Source organism: Dreissena polymorpha, chromosome 3 (genome assembly GCF_020536995.1).
Source record: "Dreissena polymorpha isolate Duluth1 chromosome 3, UMN_Dpol_1.0, whole genome shotgun sequence".
Taxonomy (NCBI): domain Eukaryota; kingdom Metazoa; phylum Mollusca; class Bivalvia; order Myida; family Dreissenidae; genus Dreissena; species Dreissena polymorpha.
In genome coordinates this window covers 25,329,169-25,342,114 of record NC_068357.1, presented here as the reverse complement: position 1 = coordinate 25,342,114, position 12,946 = coordinate 25,329,169, and the positions used below count along the sequence as shown (strand labels likewise).

Sequence of the window (12,946 nt, the reverse complement as noted above, 5' to 3'; positions counted from 1 at the left end):
TGCCGTGTTACTATTACACATCAGTTGCATTTAGTTATTAACATCTTTATTATACAGGCATTTGATATTTATATTGTTTATTTCAGGCTATTATATGTATATAGAATCCAGCAAATGGAAAATGTTAGATCAGGCGACGCTTGAAAGCCCAGTGTTTCCATCAGTTCCAAAGAATACTAACTCAAGGTGTATGGTACGTTGGATTCATTATGTTTTAACTTACTTTAACATGCTTTAGGCTCCGTTAAAAAGATTCGCCAAGTATTACTATAAGTGATTTCTTTGCTGTCAAAAATTGTGTGTACAAAATATAAGATATTTTATCCACACATTTAAGTTCCGATTTTACTACCACATGATGGGACGAACCGTTGGCGAACTGACAATTAAACTATTGGACTTATGTTCACCTCAAGTGCACAACAGAATACCAACTCGTGTATGGCACAAAGAAGGTCAACAAGGAAAAAGCTGGTTATATGCAGAAGTGCCCATTACAAATATGACGTCGAGGTAATAGAAAAGGTTTTATTTAATCTTACCAAAAGACAATCGACACACATTGCCGTTGAACAAAAAACAATAAACGTTTATTGAATACAACCACAATAGTATCTTGTGGCATATTTATCGATCATGGAGTGCTTGTTTATTAACAAAAATGTTTATGGGCGATACAGAAACTTTCTGAAATATATATTTGAACCTCAATTAAAGTGTAATTTCGCCACTCGTATTTTAAAGATGGTCCAACTTTTGGTTACGTTGATTATGTTACTGTGAATTTTATACATGCATATTAAAAAAATTGAACATGGACTAAGTCGATTTCGTATTTTTTTTTACTTTGATATTTATAACATAAATGTTAATATTATCTCAGTTCTCCAAATGAATTAGGAGGAAGACGTTTATTTTTTGTGTATTATATTTGTCTTGGGCTTGTTTTGATGGTCTATAAAAACACGATGAATTATGATAAAAAACTGAAAGAGAATAGTTGATTGTCCGTATTTCGTCTTAGGTTAATTTGTATGCCCACGTGTCTTAATGCACATTGTTACACACCTGTGACATACAATTCATTGTCATTCTTAGGTATGCAGTTCACATATCAGGAACTGGTGGTTTTCAAAATCAAGGTGACATTGCCATAGACGACTTATCGTTAAGCCCTGGTTGCTTTGGTAATATTTTTGTTATCTAAAACTTACGTGTGCGATGCATAGCGTATTACTACTCCGATTCTACTTTATTTTTGATTTATACGAACAAAGATTATTAACAAATAACACTTGTTGTGGTCTCATATTATATGTTTCATGAGAGTTAAATTTATGACACTTTCTTTACGTCAAATTCTTTACATTTTTGTAAAATTGCATTTTACTATACGGATGGTAAAGTTGAATAATGAGTAACTAACATATAACTGATATCTACTTGGATTTATGAATTTAATTTATAATGAGGTTCATATATACCATATTTAAGTGTATGTACTGCTTGCTGTATCAGTTTTTAAAAGATCGATGTTCTAAAATGTGTTTTAACTCATCATTTCCAGGCATTGACTTTCAGTCCGATCCTGTCAAAGACATTTCTGAAGATCGCGAAATAATTACGATTCAGGAATTTACCAAAGATGTTAAATTCCACTGTCAGATTCTAAAAGGTAACAAAACAAAACTGTCAATGCTATGTGACTCTGTTAACATATCAATAAACAGCAATGATTAATTGAAAGCTCCTTTTTAAATGAGATTACGCGACAAACACACGGGAAAATCAGGGCGACACTTTCCCGATAGTTTGGAATTGTTTTAATGAAGTAAGATCTTAACCCAAATCCAGTTTAATCGGAAATCGTCAATGTTTAGCCCCTGCTAGTTGGAAATGAGGATTATGGGCGATAGTTTACGCATATCCGCAAATGTATCTATCTTTATTCTTCATGCTCTAGGTAATTTCGTTGGTGTTTAGCATTTTGTCGCCAATGCTATATTAGTATGAGACTATTTATTAAAAATATATGAAATGACACGTGCTGCAGATTTTTATTAACGTTGTCTTATTATTTGCTGGCTGTTTTTAGATAATCCTCCATCAAGTGTCAAGGCCCCTAATGAGACGTCCACATCGGATTCTACGAAAGGAAAACTTAAAGGCAATATTCGTATTGTCTGCGCTTTTAGAACTACAAACTGACTGATATGTTTGTCTTTGCGGGCATGCACAATTTAACACATACTTACCTCCACATAAATTCTTTATATCAGTTATTTGAAAGTGCATTGTGTTTATGTCAATAAAAAGTATTTCATTTTATCTTACATATTCGAAATTGTTCGTTTAGATTTTAATATAAACAGTCAACTATTTGCACGAACTTAATATACATACTTGTTTTTCTTTAGTCGGATCACGGGCTATACCTTGTACAGAATCAATTCGATAACCTATTATCGTGCTGGTTATATGTGTATTAATTTAAATGCATTGTTGTGATTTTTATTCATGCTGGGTTAATTGCAAACACATTTCTTAAAACTAGTTTTGTGTCTTAGGTTTGAGAAGTTGGATTACATTTTAGGATAGTTTTAGGATCAAAAGCTAGAACTCAAAATCGCTGATTGTTATACTGGCAAAGTTTTTTTCCAATCATGCATTCAATACGGTAAAATAGTGCAATCTAATTTTAAATATTGATATTTTTAGACAATACGACAGTTCCTGGGGCAACCGTGTATATTTCCGAAAATAATGGAAAGATCGGGACAGTCTACATTGCGGTCATCACAGTGTCTGGCATCGCAATTTCTTTCATTTTGTGCGCTGCCTTTCTCTGTTTCTGTAAGTATTAATATTGAATATGTATGTCCAAGATACCATTGTCACAACCATACTACCACACACATGAATATATGCAGCGTATCTAGCTTGGCAATGTCCGATGTTTTGTTTCTTGTTTTGTTTATGTCTACGCTTTATTTTTCTCTGATTAGGTGGTGTTTAATGTTTATATCAAGTGTTTCTCTAATACATCAAATTGTAAATTCAAATGTTTTTTTTTCACACACAGAACGTCAGTTTCATAATATTGTTTTGCAGAATATATTATATATAAGCTATTTGTAAAATATACCGTTGATTATAGAAGTGAGTTTTGATCGAAGTAATGTGCTAAAATTTTGCTTGGATGAACTTTAAGTGATTACCAATCTTGGACTGTGCAATAAGTTATAACTAATATCATGACATCGAAACACAGAGTTGCCCCGTTTATTGTTAAACATTAATTGCAGCATTTCGACAACGGAAAGCACAATGCGAACAAAACTCTCACCTAGAAATGGTGACGACCCCCTCGGATGAAAATAATCCCGTTAGCTCAGCCGTTCAGGCGGCAAATTTTGATATGCAGCTTCGTTGTGCCGTCACGGAACTTAATCCAAATTACGACTTCATTACTGCCAAATATCCAGAACAGCAGCTGAGGGAGATTCCGAGAAATAAACTGAAATTGATACGGTAAAGTCGCGATTGAAATAGTCATCAAGTTACACTGTGCTTTAATGAGTCGTGCTGTGGGAGAATACGATATTATGCTGTTTCTTTATTTGTAATTTATTTCTCTTTTTTTATTTTCAAGCAAAATACTGAATTGTTATTGACATTCGTGTTTTTATTGCCTATCGCCCGATTAAATTGAACCAAAACGTGTATTGGTAAAAACAACAATTAAGCTTATTGGCAATACCTTTTACATGTTATGTATTGGTAATTCTTTACTGAAATACGGGGTACAAATAATTATCAGTAATTATGATGCAATATCTGCATCATATAATCAGTCCATATATATTTTCTTTTTTATAATAACATATTGAGGAAAACATATGTTATACCAAACTTACATGTGCTAGTATTCAAGTATTCGTCGTTAAGGTGGTGAGCAAGCTATTATGTTACATACGAGCCAGAGTTTTGACTTTGAGATTAACATTTAATGACATAGGCATTTGTTCTCAAGAAGTCGTAACATTTAAAACCCTGTCCATTCAGTCGTTACATTTAAAAACACTTTCAATTCAAATATTTTGAAATGATAATAAAGTGTAGTAATTACGAGGTATACATGATCAAATTGAGGTACATAAAGTCAATACGTTCGAAGATAAGCAATAAAATCATTATATATATATACATTCAAAAAATGTATCAATTAGGAGAGTACACGTATATCAACTTTTGGAATGCTCTGTTATGTTATTTAAGACTACTTGGGCAAGGCGCCTTTGGAGAAGTGTACGAAGGGACATTGAAAAACATGTGTGCTAACGTCAGTGAATTATCAGTTGCAGTGAAAGTAAGCAACCTGTTGCCAGTGGTAAGCGCCATTATTTATATTTGATACTGTGTCATTATTGAATTCAAACATATTCATTATTATTTCGACTATTAGTATAATATCATTATGTTTATATGTGTATTCCATTTTTATGTGAAACTAAGTGTGAAATTTTGGAAATCAGATATGTTCAAAATAATAAATGCAACACTTCTTAGGTTTGCTATCTAATGCATAGAACTGTGTGTTGAAATTGTGAGGGATTTTAATTTAAACATAATACATTTGCCAGTGTGAATAGAAAAAAGAAGGATATTTTAAGTGTACTTTCAGATGAATACGGCATAGAAACAAACATTAAAAGGTGCATACAATTATACAGACATGTAAATTGTTCAGTGGGTTAAGACAAACAATGATGTATTCATTATAATACCTGATAGCAAATACATAGAGAAACAATAATACGTGCTTATAATTATGACACGAAGACTCTTAATTTTATTGTGATTAGGTGATAGTACTCTTTAAATAGCCTTTGTAAAAAGTTATTAAAGCAAAACAATAACTACCACAATCACCTATCTAAATTTTAGTGTTTGAGACAATTGTATTAAAAAGTTGTCATTCACGATCAAATGATTCTTAATTGTTTTATTAATGTGGTATTTTTCTCATATTATCATATTCTAACTTTATATATTTCTTGTCTCATGCTATGCTAGGAATGCATGTATTCATTTAACATGTGTTTATAAGTATAACTTAGTAAACAAAATAAAATTATTTATGGCATTATCAGACTGCGTTAAAATTTCAAAGGATTTTAATGTAATGAGAAGATTTTCCTGGTAACATTTCAGCAATAATTGCTTTAGATAGATGACAATCCTGGAATAAATGTTCGAAATGCTCATCACGTTGTTTGCAAAACGAAGATAATGGATAAACCGTACTTTTCAAAAGACATTTTGTGCCAAGTATCCTGGGAATTATTATGTTTTGCAACCACTGAACCCTTACAGCTTTCGTTATTAAAAAGGGTAGCTCAATGATGCAATTCAATGCTTTGTTTTTATTTATGTGGGCGTTGAGGTTAGTAGGCCACTTTGCTTTTACTGATTTTTTATTACTTTATTTAGAATCTTGTATAGTTTATTTTGCTACAGATTATCCATTAGTATAAGCTGAAATAATGGGGACAAAAGGATTTGATAATTTGCTTGGTGGAACAAAATATACAACTTTGTTTTACAAATTTATCTATTTCTCTTATTAATACGGAAGAGGTTGAACCGTCTTATTTAAGGTATAGAAATTAACAATAACAGTATGCATTAACATTTTAATGCCCTGTACGAGGTATTATATTTTACAAGACACCAATACCTTATATATTTAATAATAAACTAATGCAGCATATATTAGCGTCAGCAAAGCATACTTTAGTTAAAAGTAGTGTCGATTTTTTTTGGCATATGTATAATGCCTGTCATAATTTCTGCGTCGAAATGCAAAGCTCCTTGGCATTTTACTTAATTCCGTTTATTCTGAAACATGATCAGTTTGTATGAAGAACTATTTGGCATATTTTACTCATCACTATTTCATTTGTAACGATTTGCATTTAAAACTTTAATGTTGGAAAACTCTTCAGGCAAACCTAACTTCTACTTTACCGAACGATTGGTACGGGAAAAGTGTGAATATGTAGAGACTTTTTCCAGATGTATCACAAATACAGTATTGCTATTAACAATAACAAGTTTCCAGGTATACTGACCGAGAACTATTCACATGCTGAGTACAGTACGTGTTTATGTATGGTAGCGAAATAGTTACTTACATGATAGTATATAAAATACACGTGTGTTAGTAACTTAAATAAATAAATCATGCTATGTAACATATTGGTCGATATGAATCTCGTATTGCATCGTTTAAGACATGGTTAATTTTTTTATTTATTTTTAACATTTAAAAGGTATTCTATATGTTTCTATTTGTTTATTTTCAAAGTAATTAAATGTATAGATCATATTTGGTAAAATATGTTTCGTTATAGACGCTGCCAGCATTGAGTACCCAACAAGCGGAAACAGATTTTATGATGGAAGCTGTGATTATAAGGTAGACCTAATGAGATTGGTAATACTTTAGCAGCATGTAGAACGATCCGCGTACACAACTTTTTACAAGTTTAAATATAGTTTTTTTCCGGGTCATCAATGTGAGCAATAACACCACAAACAAAAATAAAAATCGCCGTATGCTGTGTTACAATTTACGATATCAAAGCAATTTTGAATTACTAGTATATGTATAGATGTTTGAAATGCTTTGTTAACAATGCACCTTACCGTTTATATACTGGAATGTAATACAAACTAGCATTTTCTTCATTCTATTTATCGCAGCAAGTTTATGCACAAGAACGTGGTGAAGTGCCTAGGGGTTTGCTTTGAGGAACACCCAAGGTACATCATTCTAGAACTCCTAGAAGGGGGTGATCTCAAAACATTCCTTAGGGACTCTAGGCCAAAAACGGTGAGTTATTGTTACGCGTAAACAGGTTCTTGTATATAAATATTTGTTTGCGATTAAAATTTGCGACATATGATTTCATATTTATTTGAATCTTTGTTTATTTTTACCGGTAATATGTGAACAAACATTAATAGTGTAGAAGGAATAATAACCGTATGATATTTTTACTAGGATGCAAGTATGTTCCTATAAATGACAGTTTAACAGTATACATGAAAACGTGTTTGTGTACGTTTGCGTTACCTTAAAGATTACGTTTTTACTAAGAAATATGTGTTGTTTTTGAAAATAAAAATTGAACATTAAATTGACTTAACTTTCAGGACCAACATTACTTCCTTAGTATGAAGGAACTCGTCCATCTTTCGTTAGATGTCGCTAACGGATGTCGTCATCTAGAAGAAAAACACTTCGTACACAGGTTGGAAATCAAAACAACGAAAATTGTTGCAATTATTGTGAAAGTTATACTGCACTAAATAACAATTACAATTATATAAGAGGCATGATAGTACTAACATTGTTTGATGTCTTTTGCACAGAGATATAGCGGCAAGAAACTGCTTGTTAACAACACGTGGAGAAGGTCGTATTGCAAAAATAGCAGACTTCGGAATGTCTAGAGATATCTACAGGTATTAAGTACACAACGTATCTACTGTGATTTTTTGTACACACACAATTGCAACTGGTGAAAAACCTAGATTGCCAATATGATTGTATCTGAAATATATTAAAAACCTCGATACCTTGATATTCTGAGTAGAGAAACCTAACTGCAAGTGTATTACCATTTTGTCGTTTGCTGTTGAAGTGCCGACTACTATCGAAAAAGTGGAAAGACAATGCTTCCGATAAAATGGATGCCTCCCGAGGCGTTTCTGGATGGCGTTTTCACCACAAAAACGGATGTTTGGTAAGGTGTTTAAGAATGATAAGAGCTACAATACAAGATGACGCCTTCTTGCTATTTTCATCAAATAATGTTTTAATATCACGGAAGTAAATCTTTTCAATTAAACTGTACCTCATACATAAATGCTTTCAACAACATTGTATTATAATAGTATTTCTGGATGTGAATGTTTTTATTTCGTATTGGCTTTTAATGAGCCACCATACACTAATTGAGTCTACTCAGGCACCGTTATACTTTTGTTTCAAGGTCATTCGGTGTTTTGCTGTGGGAGATGTTTACGTTGGGATACATGCCATATCCTGGGCAGACGAACAGTGATGTCATGCAATTTGTGTCGTCTGGTGGCCGCCTGGATCCGCCAGAGAAATGCCCAGCTCGACTGTTAGTATTTGGCCTAAATATAGATTAAGATACTATTTATAAACATATTTAGATCAAACTCGTATTAACAAAACAATTACCTATTAATGTAGAATATGTCGAAAAAATTACTAAGATTTAAAAACGAATAATAAAGTGTAGCTGATTCGTTTGCAATTTATAAAAAAACTATCGTAAGCATATTCTTATATGATTTTTTTTACGTTATTTCAAAGCATATATGTTATTTTTCGCTAGCAAGCATGTGCAATTGCTTAAAGCGGGTATATACGATTTTTTATATGTGTTTAATTGTAATATATTGATAAAATATGTTACAATTACACAAACAAGACAAGAAAAATTATACATTAAAGCCGAATTTCATAAAATGCAGCAAAGACAAATTAGCGGCCCGAGCCGATTGTGACGAACATATTTTCCTACAATAACCGAAGCATTCGTCTTTGTATTAGGATTGGAGTTAGTGTTCGTGTGTCGTATGAATAGATATCGTTGCAGGAATTCGAATAAACCGTTAAACTAAGTTTAGATTCACACCGTACATGAATGATATACATGCTGGCGAATTCGGCTGTACAGCCGTTTTCAATTTCAGAATTAAATATCTGGCTTATTACGCATTTTTTGACACATGTTCTTTTTAACTTTTATTTTAATTTATATTGAAATAAATATATAATAAGTTTTTTACACATTTTATATAAATTCATAAATATTTGACAAAATCGTATATACCCGCTTTAAAGTGGTAATGTTATGATATCTTAAGTCCATGCCTTTCTCTCTGTATTTATTGTTAACAATTTTCAGAAACAAGATCATGATTCTCTGTTGGAACTCTATAGCCGATATTCGACCGACGTTTTCAGAAATAATTGAGCTTTTGGATATGTGCCTTCAGGTAATTCTTTATAGTTATAAAACGAGATGTCTAAAACTACAATGGCCTATAACAAAAAAAAAAACGTTTGAAGTTAAAATTGATTGTTTGTGTTACTTAATGATCAAACAATAAAACGTAACGATGATAATAAACGACACAAACATATTTTGGTCACCCGATTCTTTTCTATCTATTAAGAACACACATCAGGAAACTAAACATTCTCGGACATCATCGCGATCTAATATAGTTTTTATTAGTTTATGTCATAAAAAATATAATATAGTAAACGTTCCATGAATAAACGCCCAACCAGGAGATGCAGAGCGATAATCTTGTAAATAGTTTTTCTGATGACATATTTGAAAATGAAAAGGAATTTTGTTGATATTCATTTCATATTAATTAAAAATTTTAGTTTGAGTTTTCTGATAGAGTGCAAAAAACATGCAGTAGCAGACTAACAGCATTATTGTTTATTGGAAAATATCAACTTCGTACATAACGTTTCGTTTGTTTCGGTATAATAATGACGGATATTGTCTAAGGATGGTTCTTGCAACACTTTATAATAAACGATAAACTAAAAGGCTACGCTCAATAAACACTTAACTAAAACGGGACGTTTACTTGTGTTAAAGAAGCTGCAATTTATTCATACAATGAACGTGTTATAATAAATGTAAGTTTTAAAAAATGCGTAGTGTTCGTGATTTTACAAATGAAAACACTCGTAAACCTCCCCATACACTGAAATCATTGATTTCGACACAACAGCATACTGACATAAAGGCTCGTGAAAAAAAGTCAGTATATTTATGTTTGTTTAAAATAGATTTAAATAGCCATATATAGTATATAGTCGCTTTGGTAACTTAATTATGCCCCCGGATCGAAAGATCGGAGGTATATTGTTTTTGGCCTGTCTGTCATTGTATGTGTCTGTGTGTGTCCCAAAACTTCAACCAAAACTTTAACCTTCTTCATAACTTTTGCAATATTGAACATAGCGACTTGATATTTGGCATGCATGTGTATCTAATAGAGCTGCACAGTTTTGAGTGGTGAAAGGTCAAGTTCATCCTTCAAAGTCAAAGGTAAAAAAAATAGCGGCGCATTAGGACGCATTGTGTTTCTGACAAACACATCTCTTGTTTTTTTTATGTATTTCATCAAAATATGTGTATAACATAATTAATAGTTATTATTCTGTTTTTCGTGATTTGTACTTAAAACAATATTTTGCATACAATTTCCAAACATTTAAAATTTAACATTTCAGTTTGTCAGCTGCTCAAATGAATCTTTGTGACGGCAAAATTTAACGATTGAAGTATTGTATCAGCATAAGTCAGAACGTAATTTGTATTCGCTAAAACAACATTATTTATGTAAGCCCCATACCCTGTACTGACTGACAGTCGGACCCTAATTCATCTTTGTTGAATGTGTCCTTATTTTTGTATGTTAATGTAAATTTTTTACATACTTTTGTTTATATTGTTTGTGTAAACATCAACTAATTATAAGTTTTAATTACAAGTTGAATGCTAATAGATGCCAATTAATCTGTCTTCATTGTTTAATATGCTATACAAACAATAACTTATTACACCATGGACGCTTTTTCATTTGTTTTTCTAAGATTGAAACAATTGTCAAAAGCTTTTTCTTTTACGCGATAACAGGCCTTCCTAGTCTCAACGATTATGTCGTATTGATAAAAGATCATGATACGTGTATTTATGACCTTTAGTCTGCCAGAACCTTCATATTTATTTAAAATAAAAAGCATTATCGCGATATTTCTTTATTTTATGTCTCGCTAGTCGATCAATATGAATGTATACGTTTCGTTTGTTGCGATTCATCTTGGGCTCAAAAAGAAGTGTGCGTATCTAAATAAGCACGACCATTGTTTCGTTTAATGCAAAGTTCATGTTGAAATAAGGTGTAAATATAAATGACATGTTTTTTACTATACCTGGGTTATACATATAAGTCAACACAACATATAAGTCAATAGCTGAAACATGGAATATGGGACAAACAAAAAGACATACGTTACTGCATGTTACATACATGATTTAGCTTTCAAATAAATCTGTATTGTGAAAAAAACTTAAATACGCACTCAAACCATTGTTGCTTCTGGTGTAATAAGTGTGTTTAAGATTTATAAGCACACAAATCATTATAGCATTGTTAATTCATCTAAAAGTGTTTCTCATTACCAGCATTTTATTGTTTTAAGGATGACGAGGTGCTGAACGCTCCCGTGGGACTCTGTCACTTTGCAATGGCGGAAAGTTTCAAGGACGCTTCAACGTTGGCCAAGTCATCATCATACGACGCAGACAATCAAGAGATCGATACTACGCTTCATTCCCCGTCCCCGTCATCCGCAGCTGAGTTCAGGCCTCAATTCGAGTCACAAAGTCGAGAACCGTTGTTAATGGCTTCTCAAGACCAGTAGGGTGTCCGTAACAGTATTCATACACAAAATTGGAACTTGATTTGTGAGTACTGATGTTCACATAATACGGTATTGAGATATTCACTGACAATTCGTGATATCCAGTGTAAGCAGTATTAATGCTGGTGATTTGGATTCTTAATCTACATGAAAATACAATGGTGCGAATGAGCTTAATTGACTCATTGACTACACTGTGATTTAAAAAAACAACAGTTTTGCTTGTAAACGCAATTTATCTTTATCATTCCGTAACTGTAACGTTATCATGCAGAAATACGAAACGGATCGCACATTTGCTTTTTTTTTTAATGTGACCTAATAAATATAAACACACTCATGTCTTGCAAGATGTGCCACTCATTTAGAGTAAAGGTTTTAGCTATCCCAGCACCTTCGCATGACATGCTCTAGAAAACAGCCTTGGACGTTAGGAGAACCACCACTATTTGGAAGCAACTGGAGTAAATATGAGACAGCGTAAGATAGGATGAGAAAACAATTATGTTTATATGAGTATTCACTGATTGCAATTAAATTATGAAAGAATCACTTCAAGTATTGTGCATGGTATGCTGAGACGATTTGCAAAGTGCTGATCAGTGCTCTTTCAAGCGCTTTGCCATGTTTATATTTAAATTGCATATATTTGTCAGCAGTGTTTGTAGAAAAGGACAAACGCGTTTAAAGCTTCAAATATATTGTGTGCAATGTGGGTCATATCCACGAATTAATTTCTTCAAGACGAAGTATTGTTGTTGCTTTTGTCAAACGAATTTGCTCAACATGCGTGTGCCATACACAATAGGGGTGTGTTACTTGTTTAACATTCCTAGTGTATGATATCATAAAGCATGACATGTGTTTTATATTATTATTTTCAAGAATATATTTATTTTTCGTTGATTAATACGCATCATTGGTGATAATAGATACAATACTTGTATTATTTGTTAGTATAAATTAATACAAATGGCTACCACATTGCACGTGACAATGTTACGTTAACATAGTAATTTATATACTATTTAATCTACACAAATTATTGTCTCTTGTCTCTCTATCATGCTCAGTATTCTTTTACTCCCAATATTATCCATTAGTAGTATTATTCAGTGTGCTATTTTTGCTGTATTTTAACATTTGTCAGTTTGAATATTCTTAAAGGAAAGTTGAGGTGTTTGTTGAATTGATCATAATAAAATTGCTTGTGTTTACAGTGTGATCTTTTCACCCCATTAGTTTCAAAATACATACAACTTAAATTGATGACATTTAAGGCTAATAGTGTGAACTTTAAGACAAACGAACATCATATTATGCTTTTTGTTTAAACGCAAACGAATTCGGTAGTTTATTTATCGACTATATGGGCGGTTATATAAT

At 32.1% G+C, this 12,946-nt stretch overlaps 2 protein-coding genes and 1 long non-coding RNA gene across 3 annotated transcripts; all 3 read left to right on the top strand.

Moving 5' to 3' along the window:
• The first annotated feature begins 1,167 nt into the window (after window positions 1-1,167).
• On the top strand, window positions 1,168-2,173 carry LOC127873009 (uncharacterized). Its single transcript, XR_008045889.1, has 3 exons — window positions 1,168-1,187; window positions 1,568-1,675; window positions 2,096-2,173. It is a non-coding gene; the product is annotated as an uncharacterized LOC127873009 (long non-coding RNA).
• Window positions 2,174-3,325: 1,152 nt separating this feature from the next.
• On the top strand, window positions 3,326-7,540 carry LOC127872097 (ALK tyrosine kinase receptor-like). Its single transcript, XM_052415426.1, has 6 exons — window positions 3,326-3,531; window positions 4,279-4,369; window positions 6,417-6,481; window positions 6,769-6,898; window positions 7,222-7,319; window positions 7,441-7,540. The coding sequence occupies exons 1-6, from the start codon at window positions 3,353-3,355 to the stop codon at window positions 7,538-7,540; spliced, it is 663 nt and encodes a 220-aa protein (XP_052271386.1). The 5' UTR covers window positions 3,326-3,352.
• A 176-nt stretch (window positions 7,541-7,716) lies between these two features.
• LOC127873936 (leukocyte tyrosine kinase receptor-like) lies at window positions 7,717-12,731 on the top strand. Its single transcript, XM_052418042.1, has 4 exons — window positions 7,717-7,814; window positions 8,064-8,198; window positions 9,012-9,102; window positions 11,339-12,731. Exons 1-4 carry the CDS (start codon window positions 7,744-7,746, stop codon window positions 11,558-11,560), a joined length of 519 nt encoding a protein of 172 aa, XP_052274002.1. The 5' UTR covers window positions 7,717-7,743; the 3' UTR covers window positions 11,561-12,731.
• The last annotated feature ends 215 nt before the right edge of the window (window positions 12,732-12,946 follow it).

Bases quoted from the DNA above. Each gene is read 5' to 3' on its own strand.
- LOC127872097 (XM_052415426.1), top strand. From the start codon at position 3,353: ATGGTGACGACCCCCTCGGATGAAAATAATCCCGTTAGCTCAGCCGTT. The intron at 4,370-6,416 runs GTAAGCAACCTG...GTTTCGTTATAG, and splicing joins AATTATCAGTTGCAGTGAAA to ACGCTGCCAGCATTGAGTAC. The intron at 6,899-7,221 runs GTGAGTTATTGT...CTTAACTTTCAG, and splicing joins GGGACTCTAGGCCAAAAACG to GACCAACATTACTTCCTTAG.
- LOC127873936 (XM_052418042.1), top strand. From the start codon at position 7,744: ATGCTTCCGATAAAATGGATGCCTCCCGAGGCGTTTCTGGATGGCGTT. The intron at 7,815-8,063 runs GTAAGGTGTTTA...TTTTGTTTCAAG, and splicing joins ACCACAAAAACGGATGTTTG to GTCATTCGGTGTTTTGCTGT. The intron at 9,103-11,338 runs GTAATTCTTTAT...TATTGTTTTAAG, and splicing joins TTTTGGATATGTGCCTTCAG to GATGACGAGGTGCTGAACGC.